This window comes from Maylandia zebra, unplaced genomic scaffold, assembly GCF_041146795.1.
Source record: "Maylandia zebra isolate NMK-2024a unplaced genomic scaffold, Mzebra_GT3a scaffold03, whole genome shotgun sequence".
Lineage (NCBI taxonomy): Eukaryota > Metazoa > Chordata > Actinopteri > Cichliformes > Cichlidae > Maylandia > Maylandia zebra.
In genome coordinates this window covers 1371407-1389568 of record NW_027490033.1, presented here as the reverse complement: position 1 = coordinate 1389568, position 18162 = coordinate 1371407, and the positions used below count along the sequence as shown (strand labels likewise).

Here is an 18162-nt window from a genome sequence, read left to right as displayed (position 1 = left end):
CATCACTGCTCTCGAGAAGATCTGCATGGAGGAATGGGCCAAAATACCAGCTACTGTGTGTGCAAACCTGGTAAAGACCTATAGTAAACGTTTGACCTCTGTTATTGCCAACAAAGGTTATGTTACAAAGTATTGAGTTATATTTTTGTTATTGACCAAATACTTATTTTCCACCTTGATTTACGAATAAATTCTTTACAAATCCTATCATGTGGATTCATGGATTTTTTTTTCACATTCTGTCTCTCACAGTTGAAGTGTACCTCTGGTGCAAATTACTGACCTCTGTCATCATTTTAAGTGGGGGAACTTGCACAATCGGTGGCTGACTAAATACTTTTTTGCCCCACTGTATATAGCTCGTCATATTGCAGCCACAGAAATTATTTTGTCCATGAAACCATAAAGCTGCACTTTCTTTTTGCCTTATAGTCTGATTTGTCATAACTTCTCCGTTTTGTGGTAAGCTTTTCTTTGGCTGTCACTTCTTCACCCTGACCTGTCTTATTTGGCTCAGCAGAACTAAAATATATATCCTGCTGCTTTTACACACGCACTCACATAACACTCAGCGATTCTCTGCGCGATCAACCTCTCACATGTTTAAGCTGCGGGAGATTTCACTTGTCATGTTTGCATAGTAAGCTAACGATTAATAAGACGATGTCAGAGGAATTGGTGCACAAATTATCACCACTCACCAATCAGTGCTGTCGCTCTCTCCACACAGTTCGCGCGATTGCAAAGTGAAAGCAAAAAACAATGCCAATGACATAATTACCCAGCTACATTTCCGAAAGAATGCAAAAGCATTGACATATATTTTCCTTCCTACAATAGCCCGACGGGCAGGGCAGAGATAGATTTTGGTAGCCCGACTGAAAAAATCGCTAGCCTCAGGACGTCGGGCTAGCGATATTGCGAGCCCTGTATCTGACTGAGGAATCACTCATCTTTGGAAAAGAGAGTTTATTACAGAGAAATGTCTCTTTCCAAAATAAAAGCTATACTATACGCTTCTTCTGGGCTATATTCTCAGCAGCATATTAAACATATCAGGTCCCCATAAGGAGAATCATGTGCTAACGGCTGTCTAAATGACTCTGGTAAAGTTTGTAGCATGCGTGCTTGTTGTTTTTGTCTGCTTCCACTTGTCTTTGCACTAGGATGATGTCGGAGTAAATGTGCAGTCATATTCGTTGTGTTCCCACTAGTGCTTTCAGGTTAATCTCGTTGAAATGACCTTAACGCCACAACACGGCAAATCTCCTTTAACGAGCTACCCCTGATCGCCCCGTGCATCGGGCTAGACGGCCAACACGTTAACGAGCTAACTGCGCTAACACACTAGCTCCATGACGCACTTACCTTCAGGGTCATACGTCACATGAAAACCAAAATAATTCCAAACGCCAGATCTGAATGAGGGTGGGGGAGGTTCAATTTGCCATGTTGCAAGGAGAGCTTAACTTCTGTCTCGCTAGCTTGCCCTGCGCTCTTCCTTCTGACTATGCTGTCTGTGTTGAGCGCTCAGTGGATCTGCGCTCGACAAGTGCAGCCTAGGCGGAGTAGTCAAACGCAGATTCACTGAGCGCTCAACGCAGACAGCATCGTCAGAAAGAAAGTTGATAAAATAAATTACAAATTTTGTATTGTTCGATACATATGTGTACCGAACCGAAAGCACTGTATCGAACGGTTCAATATCGATACGAATATCGTTGCACCCCTAATACATATACATATATATATATATATACATATATATATATATATATATATATATGTATATATATTGTGGTCTTCCTGTCAGGTAATCAACAATCCAGGACACCAGAGAAGCATCCACCTGCATTGCTGCTAACTTATCGCCCAGGAGGGTCGGCCTGATGGTATTGAAAGCACTAGAAAAGTCAAAAAACATGACCCTCACAGTGCTCGCCGGCTGGTCCAGATGGGTGTAGATACGATTGAGCAGGTAGATGATGGCGTCCTCAGTTCCGAGACGAGGCTGATAAGCGAACTGAAGGGGATCCAGATGTGGTCTTACTATGGGTCGCAGCTGGTCCAGGATGAGCCTTTCCAGGGTCTTCATGATGTGGGAGGTCAGTGCCACGGGCCTGTAATCCTGGGGGCCACTGGGACGTGGCGTCTTTGGTACAGGGACGAGGCATGATGTCTTCCACATCACTGGGACCCTCTGCAGACTCAGACTCAGCATAAACAGTTTATGAAAGACTCCACACAGCTGGGGGGCACAGGTCTTGAGGACGAGGGGACTCACTCCGTCTGGTCCAGCAGACTTGCCTGAGTGAAGTCTCCTCATTTGCATCTCAACCTGGTATTGAGTGAAGGTGATGGGTGGGGGAGAGGTGTCAGGAATCTCACAGGAGGCAACAGCGCCATGTGAAGAGAGAGGCTGGCGCAGTGGTGTGGCTCTGGATTCCAGACTGACTACAGGTGAGGTTGTGGGGGTGTGAGCAGACACTGTGGTGTCGAATCTATTGAAAAACAGATTCGCGTTGGTGGTTCTTTGTGTCCGGGGGTGGGCGTCAAGGTACACACCGGCTCACTCTTTGGCGGCCGCTTATCGGGGCCTGGAGCTTGGGGCTCGCTCGGGCCACTTCGGAGGTGGGGTGCCCCCGACCTCTCGGCCTGGGGCTCGGTCACTCAGGCACAGCTGGCTGCCGGCGGAGCTCACGGGCGCGTCACTGCAACTCCCCCTGGCTTCTGCTCCGCGGCTGCTGGGTGAGCCCTCATCTGGGACTCTCCTCAGCTCTTTCTGGGACAGTGGCGCGGCTGCCCCTCTGTTGGTCTTCCTTGGTCTCTTGTGTTCTGGTGGCCTCTGGATGTCTGGAGTTTTGATCTCCTCCATACCTGCTTCATGCCCTGGAGGACGGGGCTGTGGCCCCCCCCCACACCCTCTAGCAGATCATTACATGAAGGAACCTTTTAAAAACAAGCGCGTCCATGCTCACAGGTGTACACACGGGTGATCACACCCACAAACTACACCCTTTTTGGCTCCTACCTCAAAGCACACTGTGTTCTGCTGATCTTATGTGCTGCACAATAATGTTTAATATTTAGTATTTACTGTCATATTCCCATATATCATTGTGATGTTGTTTATTCTATTACTCTTGTTTTCTTCTGCTTGTTCTCTTTTTTCTTTCTCAACAGGTGATCCAGGTGATTGATATATGCATTTTTTTTTCTGCCCATTCTGTTGGTTTTTGTTTTTTGCCCTTCTCCCCCGTCCCTCTTCTCAGCTGTTTCTCTTTCCCTCTTTCTTTCTCCCCTTCTTTCCCCCAGTCAAGTCTGTCCCGTATTCAGCAAGTGAAAATAAAATAAACAATAAAAGGTGAATCAAATGGACCATTACGGCAAGGCTGGGATGGTCAATTTGGTAAAGTAAATCCGTTGGGCATCTTTCTTTGCCTTTAGACAACAATTCTGATGCAAAAGAGCCAAACGGGACAGGCAAAACCCCCCCCCAAAAAAACAGAAAAACTGATTCAACTCGTTGGCTCTATTCTCACCTCCCTCAGCTCCCCTGCTGTTGGTTGGCCTGAATCCAGTGATGGTCTTCATGCCCCTCCACACCTCTCTCATGCTGTTCTGCTGGAGTTTCCACTCCAGCTTACTTCTGTAATTGTCCTTAGCCTCTCTGATCTTGTCCTTTAGTAACACCTGGACCTTCCTCACCTCCTCTTTATTGCCCCCTCTGAAAGCCCTCTTCTTGTTGTTGAGGAGGGCTTTGATGGGCTTTAATCAACTGCGCCAGAGGCTCAATACTTATATCGAACAGCAGGGGCGACAGTGAGCATCCTTGTCTACACCCACGTTCCAGTGGAAATCTGGCTGATATTGTTCCATTTACCCGTACAGCCGCCATTGGGTTGGAATAAAGAATCTGTATCCACTTAATTAAGTTTGGCCCAAATTTGAATCTTTCAAGTGTATGGCCCAAGTACTGCCAGGAAACCCTGTCCAATGCTTTTTGCGCATCAAGAGACAGAATCATTGTTTCTTCTTGTTTGGTCTTGTACAAGGACATTAAGTTCAACAATCTACGAACATTGTCCCCATGGTGCCTTCCTGCAATGAACCCCGTTTGATCTGGATTTATAACCTGTGTAATAATTTTACTAACTCTTTTGGCTAAAATCGTGGTGAGAATGCGCAAATCAGTATTAAGTAATGAGATTGGCCTGTATGATTGACAGTTTGTGGGGTCCTTGCCCTCTTTATGGATTACGACAATTGTAGCATCGTTCCAGGACGACGCCATAGTCCCAGTCTCCAGAGCGCAGTGGTAAGCTTTCAGTAATAAGGGTGCGACTTTGTCCTTAAGTTTTTTTATAGAATTCGTTAATAAAACCATCAGGGCCAGGACTGTTTTTAGTTTTAAGGTTTGAAATCACCTGTAAAATTTCTTGTTCATCTAACTCCTTTGCTACAGACTCTGACAGTGTTTTTAAATTGATCTTTTCTAAGAAATCAGATAGTGTATTGTTATCTTTACATGTATCTGAATTTTTATATAATGACTCGAAAAAATTGGCAAAACAACTTGCAATTTGATTTGGTTTAGTAATTAGGGTTTGATCTGACTTCAACTTTTGGACCATATTACAAGTTTGCTGTTTCCTGAGTCTTATTGCCAGCAATCTACTAGCCCTACTACCCTGTTCATAGTACTTTTGTTTAATGAATCTTAAATTGCCCTCAATTTTCTCGTTCATTAAACTATTAAGCTCACTACGTAACATTTTAAGATCGGAAAGCAAATTGGCTGTCTGTGCTTTTTTGTGTTGTTGCTCTAGGTGTTTTATTTTGGCCTCCAATTCACACTGCCTAGCCTCTTTTCTTTTCTTCCTGGCACTTACAAATTATATTATGCGACCTCTAATGTATGTCTTGGTGCAATCCCAGAGGGTTAAAGGCGATATTTTCGGAGTTGTGTTCAACTCCAAGTAAGTATTTAGTTCAGTATGTATGAACTCACAAAACTGCCAGTCATTTAGGAGTGAGGCATTTAATCGCCAGACTTTAATGTTCTTGATGCTCCTGTACCATCTCTCTGTCATCCTCCTCGCTCCCTCTTTGCACTCACAGTCTTTGTGCATCATTAACACTCACATGAGGAAAACCAAAGTTTTCCTGGGCAGAAGATGATCATCAGTGACGCTGTCTTTAAGATACTCTTGTTAGAAATGTTCGACTTTAATGTGAAACATTCAGAGTTTTTTCTCTTGTTGTGTTTGTTTGAAGCTGCTTCCTGTTGGCTTCAGCTGTTTGGAGTTTCCATTTTCTAAACTTCTACATTCTGAACCTTCTTCAGCTCTGAACAGATGATGAAACACTGAATGATTTCAAGCACTTTGTCTAATAAACTTACATCTTTCATTCTTTATACAGATTGGAGAGCTGTGGTTTGTCAGATATTGGCCTTGAATATCTGGCAGCAGCACTGAAGTCCAACCCCTCGTATCCCACAGAGGTGGACCTGAGTGGAACCTACAGCAACCTGCAGGATCCAGGAGTGAAGCATCTGTGTGGTTTCCTGGAGAATCCACGATGTCGATTTGAAACTCTGAGGTCAGTCAGCATGTTTTAGTTGTGCTGAGATGAATATGATGTGAAAGTTGTGCTGACACTAAACTGCAGACATCAGGCTGATATTATACTGATCCACACTGAGGATCTTCATGGTAAAGTCTGTTTTCTTCTTCTCTGGTTTAGTCCATTGACTGCAGCAGAACAATGTTCACATTTCAAACAGTGATACTCAACGTATGGCCCGCGGCCCACACGCGGCCTGCCCACCTTTCCTGATTCAGAGAGAGGGGACCCTGATTAACTGTGTAGCTTCTTCCTCACACTTCTAAGTATCAGACACAACAATGAATAATCCACAGCTGACTGTCTTTAGCAGGTCAAAGGTCACGGCACACAGCACTCTGTGAAACAGTTTGGAGCAGGAATTCTTGCACATTTACAAACTGACACTGCTGCACGGCATGCTGGGTAATGCTAGCTGCTCAGGTATGGGCGTGCTAACAGCTGTGAGGCTCCGTGGCTGCAGAACACCGAAGAAGAGAAAAGAGAGGTGGAGGATGAAGAAAAGAGGCGGAGATGAAGCAGAAGTTTAGCTCCAGAGAGGAGCTGTGTCTGTGTGGGTGGGGCTCAGGCAGCTCCGCCCACACAGTGACAGTGAAGCAGGTGAAGAGTAATAAATGAAGACAGCAGACAGGATTTGATAAGCTGATGTACAAACATGTAGTATGATGGTGGCAGCTACAGAAACAGGTCCATACAGGCTGAAGCGTGTCTCAGTCTGAATGTACACTGCTGTTATAAGAGCTGTGGAAACTCAGGTCAAAAGGACGTAACCACACTGCTGACAGTTCCAGCGCAGTCACAGAGTTACAGCATCATTTGTGACCATAAAGACAGAAAGCTCATCCAAATCCTGGGATTAAAAGTCTGTCCTGGTGGTGTCCAGTCAAACACGTCTCTGTGAAAGCTTCAATCCAACAGGCTCCAAAGTCCTTCTGCTCATTTCCTCGCCGGGTTCTTGATGCTCCTGTACCATCTCTCTGTCATCCTCCTCGCTCCCTCTTTGCACTCACAGTCTTTGTGCATCATTAACACTCACATGTGGAAAACCAAAGTTTTACTGGGCAGAAGATGATCATCAGTGACGCTGTCTTTAAAACACTCTTGTTAGAAATGTGCGACTTTAATGTGAAACATTCAGAGTTTTTTCTCTTGTTGTGTTTGTTTGAAGCTGCTTCCTGTTGGCTTCAGCTGTTTGGAGTTTCCATTTTCTAAACTTCTACATTCTGAACCTTCTTAAGCTCTGAACAGATGATGAAACACTGAATGATTTCAAGCACTTTGTCTAATAAACTTACATCTTTCATTCTTTATACAGATTGAAGAGCTGTGGTTTGTCAGAGATCAGCTGTGATTATCTGGCAGCAGCACTGAAGTCCAACCCCTCCCATCTGAGAGAGCTGGACCTGAGTAATGACTACTCCTGGTTTTCGACCAACAACAACAAGCTGCAGGATCCAGGAGTGAAGCATCTGTGTGGTTTCCTGGAGAGTCCAGGATGTAAACTTGAAACTCTGAGGTCAGTCAGCATGTTTTAGTTGTGCTGAGATGAATATGATGTGAAAGTTGTGCTGACACTAAACTGCAGACATCAGGCTGATATTATACTGATCCACACTGAGGATCTTCATGGTAAAGTCTGTTTTCTTCTTCTCTGGTTTAGTCCATTGACTGCAGCAGAACAATGTTCACATTTCAAACAGTGATGCTCAACGTATGGCCCGCGGCCCACACGCGGCCTGCCCACCTTTCCTGATTCAGAGAGAGGGGACCCTGATTAACTGTGTAGCTTCTTCCTCACAGTTCTAAGTATCAGACACAACAATGAATAATCCACAGCTGACTGTCTTTAGCAGGTCAAAGGTCACGGCACACAGCAGACAGTCAGAAATATTCTAACTCTGATCATTTATCAGTTGTGACACTGTGAGACTTGATCAGAGGTGTGATCATCACAGCAGAGGCCTTTGTGTCAAAGTCACTGAGGATCAAACAGAAACACATGAAGCAGATTTTCCTCTTCTGGCTTTTTATAGCAGATAACCTTCAAAATATTCTGCAGTCGATCAAAAACTGAAGCAAACCATGAAGCAACATGTGAACATGAGCTGATGCTGCTGAAGTGAAGCAAAGTTACAGAGGTTTGATTACAGACACAGCTGAGAGTTTGTAATCTGTCATCATTTTAAAAAGTTTCCATGGAACAGCAGAAATGAGGCTTTACTGTCAGAGGCCGACAGCACTGAACACAACAGCAGACTGGTGGCTAATAAACAGTGAATGATGCAGAAACAGATGTTTGAAGCTGTTCTTGGAGTACACTGAGAGAGAGAGAGCTGTGCAGGCAGGAACAGCCAAAGTCAGAGAGAATTCATGAGCATATTTATCAAACGTGAAGCAGAGTTTGGATCTTCTTTTGCTGCTGCTTCACTCAGTTTTGGTTGGCGACAGATGAAACCTGTAGCTTCAGGATCTGTGAGCTGTCCACTTTCAGCCCCGACGGCGTGTCCGTGTACGTGCCGTCGAGTGAACGATCCACGCTCTGTGTTTCCATCTTTGTGTGTTTAGCTGCTCTCATTTACTGTTTTATCTGTTTGCTGCTTGTTGAAATAGTTTGTGAGCTTTAACCTGAGATTCTGGCAAAATACATTTATATTAAACATCGATTCAGGATTGAATGAATCAACATCGTTTTATTCAAATTAAAACCATTTAAATGGGAACATGAATTTTTTACAGCCGCCTCTAATGCTGGGTAATGTCAGCTGGTCCATGTGCAGCTGGCTGTGAGGCTCAGGGAGCGTCTACAAAGTGCAACACTGAAAGAACATCATCCATAAATATTGAGTAAGAACTGGACTCTCATACAGCGAGACTCAAATGCCTTTAAACATCAGCTTATCCTGCTGATCCAAGTCCAACACTGAGTTTGTAAAAACATGTTTGTCAATCATTTTGTTTGGTTTCTGAGGAAAAAGATTCAATAACTTGCTGCTAATACACAACATTTCATCATATTTCCTCATAACCCTCTTTTGTCTGACCATTTGATCCCATTTGAATTTGCAATAAAGGATCCACAGAGTTTGGTGACAATAATGACAGTAGATGTTTGTGTGAAAGTGCTGGAAGCAAATGAGTGTGTGATGTTCGTTCAGTGTTGCACTTTGTAGACGCTCCCTGAGCACTGGTCTCACAGCCAGCTGCACATAGAGACCAGTGTTGTTAGTCCAGGTCAGAAGATGACTTGTTGGAATGAAAATGAGCTTGTAGTTTGTCTGCTTTAATAATGTGACTGGAAAAAGGTGTTGGACTTCAAATATGTCCATTTCTGTCACACTTCACCTTTAAAAGTGAAGCCATGTGGTTCCTGGAAGGAAAAACACGACTTTTTCAAGTCTTTGTCCTGTTTTTATGAGAAATGTACGACTTTGATGTGAAACATTCAGAGTTTTTTCTCTTGTTGTGTTTGTTTGAAGCTGCTTCCTGTTGGCTTCAGCTGTTTGGAGTTTCCATTTTCTAAACTTCTACATTCTGAACCTTCTTCAGCTCTGAACAGATGATGAAACACTGAATGATTTCAAGCACTTTGTCTAATAAACTTACATCTTTCATTCTTTATACAGATTGGAGCGCTGTGGTTTGTCAGAGATCAGCTGTGATTATCTGGCAGCAGCACTGAAGTCCAACCCCTCCCATCTGAGACAGCTGGACCTGAGCTTCAACAACAAGCTGCAGGATCCAGGAGTGAAGCATCTGTGTGGTTTCCTGGAGAGTCCAGGATGTAAACTTGAAACTCTGAGGTCAGTCAGCATGTTTTAGTTGTGCTGAGATGAATATGATGTGAAAGTTGTGCTGACACTAAACTGCAGACATCAGGCTGATATTATACTGATCCACACTGAGGATCTTCATGGTAAAGTCTGTTTTCTTCTTCTCTGGTTTAGTCCATTGACTGCAGCAGAACAATGTTCACATTTCAAACAGTGATACTCAACGTATGGCCCGCGGCCCACACGCGGCCTGCCCACCTTTCCTGATTCAGAGAGAGGGGACCCTGATTAACTGTGTAGCTTCTTCCTCACAGTTCTAAGTATCAGACACAACAATGAATAATCCACAGCTGACTGTCTTTAGCAGGTCAAAGGTCACGGCACACAGCAGACAGTCAGAAATATTCTAACTCTGATCATTTATCAGTTGTGACACTGTGAGACTTGATCAGAGGTGTGATCATCACAGCAGAGGCCTTTGTGTCAAAGTCACTGAGGATCAAACAGAAACACATGAAGCAGATTTTCCTCTTCTGGCTTTTTATAGCAGATAACCTTCAAAATATTCTGCAGTCGATCAAAAACTGAAGCAAACCATGAAGCAACATGTGAACATGAGCTGATGCTGCTGAAGTGAAGCAAAGTTACAGAGGTTTGATTACAGACACAGCTGAGAGTTTGTAATCTGTCATCATTTTAAAAAGTTTCCATGGAACAGCAGAAATGAGGCTTTACTGTCAGAGGCCGACAGCACTGAACACAACAGCAGACTGGTGGCTAATAAACAGTGAATGATGCAGAAACAGATGTTTGAAGCTGTTCTTGGAGTACACTGAGAGAGAGAGAGGTGTGCAGGCAGGAACAGCCAAAGTCAGAGAGAATTCATGAGCATATTGATCAAACGTGAAGCAGAGTTTGGATCTTCTTTTGCTGCTGCTTCACTCAGTTTTGGTTGGAGACAGATGAAACCTGCAGCTTCAGGATCTGTGAGCTGTCCACTTTCAGCCCCGACGGCGTGTCCGTGTACGTGCCGTCGAGTGAACGATCCACGCTCTGTGTTTCCATCTTTGTGTGTTTAGCTGCTCTCATTTACTGTTTTAGCTGTTTGCTGCTTGTTGAAATAGTTTGTGAGCTTTAACCTGAGATTCTGGCAAAATACATTTATATTAAACATCGATTCAGGATTGAATGAATCAACATCGTTTTATTCAAATTAAAACCATTTAAATGGGAACATGAATTTTTTACAGCCGCCTCTAATGCTGGGTAATGTCAGCTGGTCCATGTGCAGCTGGCTGTGAGGCTCAGGGAGCGTCTACAAAGTGCAACACTGAAAGAACATCATCCATAAATATTGAGTAAGAACTGGACTCTCATACAGCGAGACTCAAATGCCTTTAAACATCAGCTTATCCTGCTGATCCAAGTCCAACACTGAGTTTGTAAAAACATGTTTGTCAATCATTTTGTTTGGTTTCTGAGGAAAATGATTCAATAAGTTGCTGCTAATACACAACATTTCATCATATTTCCTCATAACCCTCTTTTGTCTGACCATTTGATCCCATTTGAATTTGCAATAAAGGATCCACAGAGTTTGGTGACAATAATGACAGTAGATGTTTGTGTGAAAGTGCTGGAAGCAAATGAGTGTGTGATGTTCTTTCAGTGTTGCACTTTGTAGACGCTCCCTGAGCACTGGTCTCACAGCCAGCTGCACATAGAGACCAGTGTTGTTAGTCCAGGTCAGAAGATGACTTGTTGGAATGAAAATGAGCTTGTAGTTTGTCTGCTTTAATAATGTGACTGGAAAAAGGTGTTGGACTTCAAATATGTCCATTTCTGTCACACTTCACCTTTAAAAGTGAAGCCATGTGGTTCCTGGAAGGAAAAACACGACTTTTTCAAGTCTTTGTCCTGTTTTTATGAGAAATGTACGACTTTAATGTGAAACATTCAGAGTTTTTTCTCTTGTTGTGTTTGTTTGAAGCTGCTTCCTGTTGGCTTCAGCTGTTTGGAGTTTCCATTTTCTAAACTTCTACATTCTGAACCTTCTTCAGCTCTGAACAGATGATGAAACACTGAATGATTTCAAGCACTTTGTCTAATAAACTTACATCTTTCATTCTTTATACAGATTGGAGCGCTGTGGTTTGTCAAAGATCAGCTGTGATTATCTGGCAGCAGCACTGAAGTCCAACCCCTCCCATCTGAGAGAGCTGGACCTGAGCGACAACAACAAGCTGCAGGATCCAGGAGTGAAGCATCTGTGTGGTTTCCTGGAGAGTCCAGGATGTAAACTTGAAACTCTGAGGTCAGTCAGCATGTTTTAGTTGTGCTGAGATGAATATGATGTGAAAGTTGTGCTGACACTAAACTGCAGACATCAGGCTGATATTATACTGATCCACACTGAGGATCTTCATGGTAAAGTCTGTTTTCTTCTTCTCTGGTTTAGTCCATTGACTGCAGCAGAACAATGTTCACATTTCAAACAGTGATACTCAACGTATGGCCCGCGGCCCACACGCGGCCTGCCCACCTTTCCTGATTCAGAGAGAGGGGACCCTGATTAACTGTGTAGCTTCTTCCTCACACTTCTAAGTATCAGACACAACAATGAATAATCCACAGCTGACTGTCTTTAGCAGGTCAAAGGTCACGGCACACAGCAGACAGTCAGAAATATTCTAACTCTGATCATTTATCAGTTGTGACACTGTGAGACTTGATCAGAGGTGTGATCATCACAGCAGAGGCCTTTGTGTCAAAGTCACTGAGGATCAAACAGAAACACATGAAGCAGATTTTCCTCTTCTGGCTTTTTATAGCAGATAACCTTCAAAATATTCTGCAGTCGATCAAAAACTGAAGCAAACCATGAAGCAACATGTGAACATGAGCTGATGCTGCTGAAGTGAAGCAAAGTTACAGAGGTTTGATTACAGACACAGCTGAGAGTTTGTAATCTGTCATCATTTTAAAAAGTTTCCATGGAACAGCAGAAATGAGGCTTTACTGTCAGAGGCCGACAGCACTGAACACAACAGCAGACTGGTGGCTAATAAACAGTGAATGATGCAGAAACAGATGTTTGAAGCTGTTCTTGGAGTCCACTGAGAGAGAGAGAGCTGTGCAGGCAGGAACAGCCAAAGTCAGAGAGAATTCATGAGCATATTTATCAAACGTGAAGCAGAGTTTGGATCTTCTTTTGCTGCTGCTTCACTCAGTTTTGGTTGGAGACAGATGAAACCTGCAGCTTCAGGATCTGTGAGCTGTCCACTTTCAGCCCCGACGGCGTGTCCGTGTACGTGCCGTCGAGTGAACGATCCACGCTCTGTGTTTCCATCTTTGTGTGTTTAGCTGCTCTCATTTACTGTTTTAGCTGTTTGCTGCTTGTTGAAATAGTTTGTGAGCTTTAACCTGAGATTCTGGCAAAATACATTTATATTAAACATCGATTCAGGATTGAATGAATCAACATCGTTTTATTCAAATTAAAACCATTTAAATGGGAACATGAATTTTTTACAGCCGCCTCTAATGCTGGGTAATGTCAGCTGGTCCATGTGCAGCTGGCTGTGAGGCTCAGGGAGCGTCTACAAAGTGCAACACTGAAAGAACATCATCCATAAATATTGAGTAAGAACTGGACTCTCATACAGCGAGACTCAAATGCCTTTAAACATCAGCTTATCCTGCTGATCCAAGTCCAACACTGAGTTTGTAAAAACATGTTTGTCAATCATTTTGTTTGGTTTCTGAGGAAAAAGATTCAATAAGTTGCTGCTAATACACAACATTTCATCATATTTCCTCATAACCCTCTTTTGTCTGACCATTTGATCCCATTTGAATTTGCAATAAAGGATCCACAGAGTTTGGTGACAATGATGACAGTAGATGTTTGTGTGAAAGTGCTGGAAGCAAATGAGTGTGTGATGTTCTTTCAGTGTTGCACTTTGTAGACGCTCCCTGAGCACTGGTCTCACAGCCAGCTGCACATAGAGACCAGTGTTGTTAGTCCAGGTCAGAAGATGACTTGTTGGAATGAAAATGAGTTTGTAGTTTGTCTGCTTTAATAATGTGACTGGAAAAAGGTGTTGGACTTCAAATATGTCCATTTCTGTCACACTTCACCTTTAAAAGTGAAGCCATGTGGTTCCTGGAAGGAAAAACACGACTTTTTCAAGTCTTTGTCCTGTTTTTATGAGAAATGTACGACTTTAATGTGAAACATTCAGAGTTTTTTCTCTTGTTGTGTTTGTTTGAAGCTGCTTCCTGTTGGCTTCAGCTGTTTGGAGTTTCCATTTTCTAAACTTCTACATTCTGAACCTTCTTCAGCTCTGAACAGATGATGAAACACTGAATGATTTCAAGCACTTTGTCTAATAAACTTACATCTTTCATTCTTTATACAGATTGTTGCGCTGTGATTTGTCAGAGATCAGCTGTGATTATCTGGCAGCAGCACTGAAGTCCAACCCCTCCCATCTGAGAGAGCTGCACCTGAGCTCCAACAACAAGCTGCAGGATCCAGGAGTGAAGCATCTGTGTGGTTTCCTGGAGAGTCCAGGATGTAAACTTGAAACTCTGGGGTCAGTCAGCATGTTTTAGTTGTGCTGAGATGAATATGATGCGAAAGTTGTGCTGACACTAAACTGCAGACATCAGGCTGATATTATACTGATCCACACTGAGGATCTTCATGGTAAAGTCTGTTTTCTTCTTCTCTGGTTTAGTCCATTGACTGCAGCAGAACAATGTTCACATTTCAAACCTTCAAAGAAGAAGAAAAATCCTCCACTGGAAAATTCACTGTGAAACTCTCAAACTCTTCATTGCACCTTAAAGTCTGTCTGACACTGAAATCCAAAGCAAAATGTGTGTTTGCTTTACAAACAGCAGTCCAACACAAACATACACACATCATCCAAAACACAGTCCAACATCCAAATCTCCTCCACTGCCAGCATGAATGATGGGAAAGAGAAGGAGGAACACTCTGACATTCAGGGTTAGAATGAGTTTCATCAAGCAGACTGTGAAGATCAAAGCTGCATTAGAAAGCTTACATGAATGAATGAGTGGACAGAAGTGGACAGAGATCATCTGAAGCACTTCAAAGGCTTTAAATCAGCACATTTCTCTTTATTCTTTATCAACTCTGTTAGTTTCTCTCAGTTTTCTGTGGAATGAAGCTAACAGCAGGCTAATAAGATGCTGACCAATAGGTTTCTATTAAAGGTTGTAATTTGTATATGAAAAAGTGCTTTGGCTCAGCAGGGATCAGCTTACAGGTAGAATACAGCTGCTGGATGGGATTAGCATGTCATAGCTATCTACCAAACTGCTAACTGGGGGATTTCAGGCCATCTATGGATCATTTTTGCTAACTGTTTATTCAGCTTAGGCTCACAGGGCTGCAGCCTGTGCCCTAGCTGTCATAGGGCAAGAGGCGTGGTCCACCTGCACAGGTGAGCAGTCCATCACAGGGCCAACAGAGAGCGACAGAGAAGCACTCCCTCACATCCACACCTACAGCCAATGTAGAAGCACCAATGAACCTAAGCAGCATTTCATTGGACTGTGGGAGAACATCCAACCTCCACAGAAAGGCCCAGCTGACCAACAAGCTTCAACCTACAACCTTCTTGCTCTAAGGCACTAGTGCTAACCACTTTTGCCCATTTCAGCCCAAATCCTGCATCTTCCTGTTTCTGACTCCAGGCCAGCTCCACTAACACTTTCTCATCAGACACTGCCACCTAGTGGAGGAAGTCTTAGTTCCATTTGAAGCTTCAGATTACAGTTAGTTCCTTTACAAAGAGGTGGAGGTGGTGGGGCCACAGCACCATCATCACTGAGTGCCATAGGACACTTAACCTTTGTTTCCATATGCTGGGAACTTCCTGTTGTTCCAAGGAGGACTGGAAAATGTGTGAAAATCTCCCAGTCAGTTCCTCACAGCACACTTCAATCATTTCCCTCCCACAGCATCAGGACCAGGGCTTTTTCTCTCTTTGGTCCCACTAAGAGATTTCCACACAAACACCTCATCAGTGGGACTCTCAGAGCTACCAGCCCTTTGCTACAATCACAAAGCTCTTCATTGAAATCAATGATATCAAAGCTGGAATCAAATGAGTCCAAGTCTTCTGCTGATTCAGCATCACATTCATCTTTGCTCCTTGTTCTGCATCCCCACCATGGACTTCATTCCTTTCCAAGCCAGCCTTGAGTGTCCTTTATTCAGCTCATCCTCTGCTTTACTTTTACACCTGATTTTAGCTGCTTTATCTCTCTTTCAACAGGTTTCTGTGCCTCAATCTTTTTCTTCTCTCCCTCATAACAAGACAGCTTCTTCTGCCTGAGAACATGTTGGAGTGATTTACTAATCCAGGGCTGCTTATTGGGGAAAATACTTCCTGTTTCCAAAGTAATCCCCATTTTTCCCAGAAAGAAATGTCAGTAGAAATCGATGATCTAAGTGAGAACATGAGCCTTTAAAAAGTCCCAGTGGGTGCAGTCAAAGCAGTCCCTCAGTCCCAGTATAGAGTCTTTGGTCCAGACTGGAACAGCTGTGTGCCCAGTTTGAGCTCTCTTCAGTGCTGTGACCTGACAGACCCAGAGGGGCCATCACATCACATTTAGAAGCTCCCCTGATGGAGCCACAACACATGTCCAATACTTAGTCTGTCTTGTTGGACCAACTGGAAGAAATGATTCAAGGACTTAGTCACAGAACAGAGATTCAAATCTCCAAAATCCAACTGGCTGCATCAGGACATATAGTCTGAAACTCTGCACAGTTTCCTGTTTGAAGCTGCTTCCTGTTGGCTTCAGCTGTTTGGAGTTTCCATTTTCTAAACTTCTACATTCTGAACCTTCTTCAGCTCTGAACAGATGATGAAACACTGAATGATTTCAAGCACTTTGTCTAATAAACTTACATCTTTCATTCTTTATACAGATTGATGAGCTGTGGTTTGTCAAAGATCAGCTGTGATTATCTGGCAGCAGCACTGAAGTCCAACCCCTCCCATCTGAGACAGCTGTACCTGTACTACAACAACCTGAAGGATCCAGATGTGAAGCAGCTGTCTGATCTTAAGAAGAGTCCAGACTACAGACTGGAGACTCTGCTGTAAGTAGAGTGATGGAGTGAGTGGGTGGTGCTGTCAGCAGTATTGTACTAAACACAGTCAGTATGAAACAAAGATCCAGTGTTTCCTGTAAAGCTGCAGCTTCTCAGTGAAGCTGTGAGAGGAGAACGGTGACAGGCTTCAGGATTGGACACAAACACTTCCTGTTTCTCACCCTTATGGTCACCATAGTAACGGCTGACACGCTCTGATCAAACACTGTCAACAGCCAATCAGCTCTCTGAACAAAGCAGCACGCAGACCAATGACTGCATTGATTTCCAAGTTTAAAGCAGTGAAGAACACAGTCTGTAGGTGAGGAAGAATTTAGTGAGAGCAGATGTTTGGATGGAATTCCTCCAGTTAACAGCTGGAACCGTCCATCTGGATTGTTGGGCTTGTTGTTGGGGTTCCTACAGAGCTCAGAGTGGACACACCAAGGTTCTTCTAATGAATGAAAGTCCAAACTCAAACTAGGAGGGAAAAACATTTTCAGCAACTTCAATAAAAATCCAAAGATTAGAAAAAGTGAAGCAACAATGAGTCCTAGTACAGTCCCAGCACTGACGTCCCTGCTGCTCTTTATACTGGATGTGCTGCATCACTGACTGACAGCTGATGAAGAGTCTCTGGAAACACTCGTTTATCTCTTCTGCTCTTCCTCCTTCTCTCTGCAGGTGGTGATGATGGTAAACAGGACGGTGTGTGTGCTGAGAGAGGAGCAGCTGTGTCCTGATGATCCAGAGAGGTTGAAGCAGCAGCAGCTTGTGTGTAGAGACGCTCTGACTGGGCCATGTTACTGGGAGGTGGAGAGGAGAGCTTCATCCAGCAGTGACTGACAGAGGAATGAAGTGCAGATGACTGTCAGTGCTGCAGAGTGAACTGCTCTGAGAACAGCTCCACTGTCAGACACAATGTAGAGTCCAGCATCAGCCCTGTGTGTCCCTCTGGATCTGACAGAGGATCATCAGTGTATCTGGACTGCTCTGCTGCTGCTCTGTCCTTCTACAGTCTCTGCACAGTCTCTGTCTCACTCTGGAAAGATTTTACAACTTGTTGTAATTACAGAACGTTAATATAATATTCAAACATGTGATCTTCTCTTTATTTCTGAATCTTTACCAAATAAAGAAAAACCAAACTAACAAACAGAAGCTGTCGTGTCCTTTTTCACCACATCTGTGAATCTTTTCTGTGTTTTTCCTCTTTTCCTCCTTCCTGCAGCTCCATCTTCATCATTCTGTGTCCAGTATATGTGAACACGTCCAAAGCATCTGAGCCTCATGTTACCCGTTTGTGTGAGTTACGCCTGTCGTTGTGTTGTGGTGTATAAATAAGGGGCAGGAGACAGCGCTGGATCTCTGAGTTCTTTACTCTCAATTTCTGCAACATCTGCAATATCTAGAAATGCAAACCTGTGAGCTGTGTGTGTTGTGCGTCTGCTCGGCCACCTCTCCTCCGGCCGTGCTGGAAGCAGCTGTGCGTTTGACAGTTTTATCGACTCGACAATAATCGAACAAATTAAATGTTCAAAAATATCAACTTAAGCACTTCAAAGTCAACAAAAAGCTTAAAACAATGAAATAATATTTCACTGACAAAACAACAGCTCATAAGAA

General features: G+C 43.5%; 1 protein-coding gene across 1 annotated transcript in view; it reads left to right on the top strand.

The window, feature by feature from the left end:
- The window catches only part of LOC112432436 (protein NLRC3), a 3307575-nt gene that overhangs the window by 1991873 nt on the left and 1297540 nt on the right, over positions 1 to 18162 (top strand). Inside the window, exon 44 of the mRNA XM_076881152.1 lies at positions 5425 to 5604. Coding sequence (XP_076737267.1) covers positions 5425 to 5604 — 180 coding nt within the window. The remainder of the gene's footprint in view (positions 1 to 5424; positions 5605 to 18162) is intronic.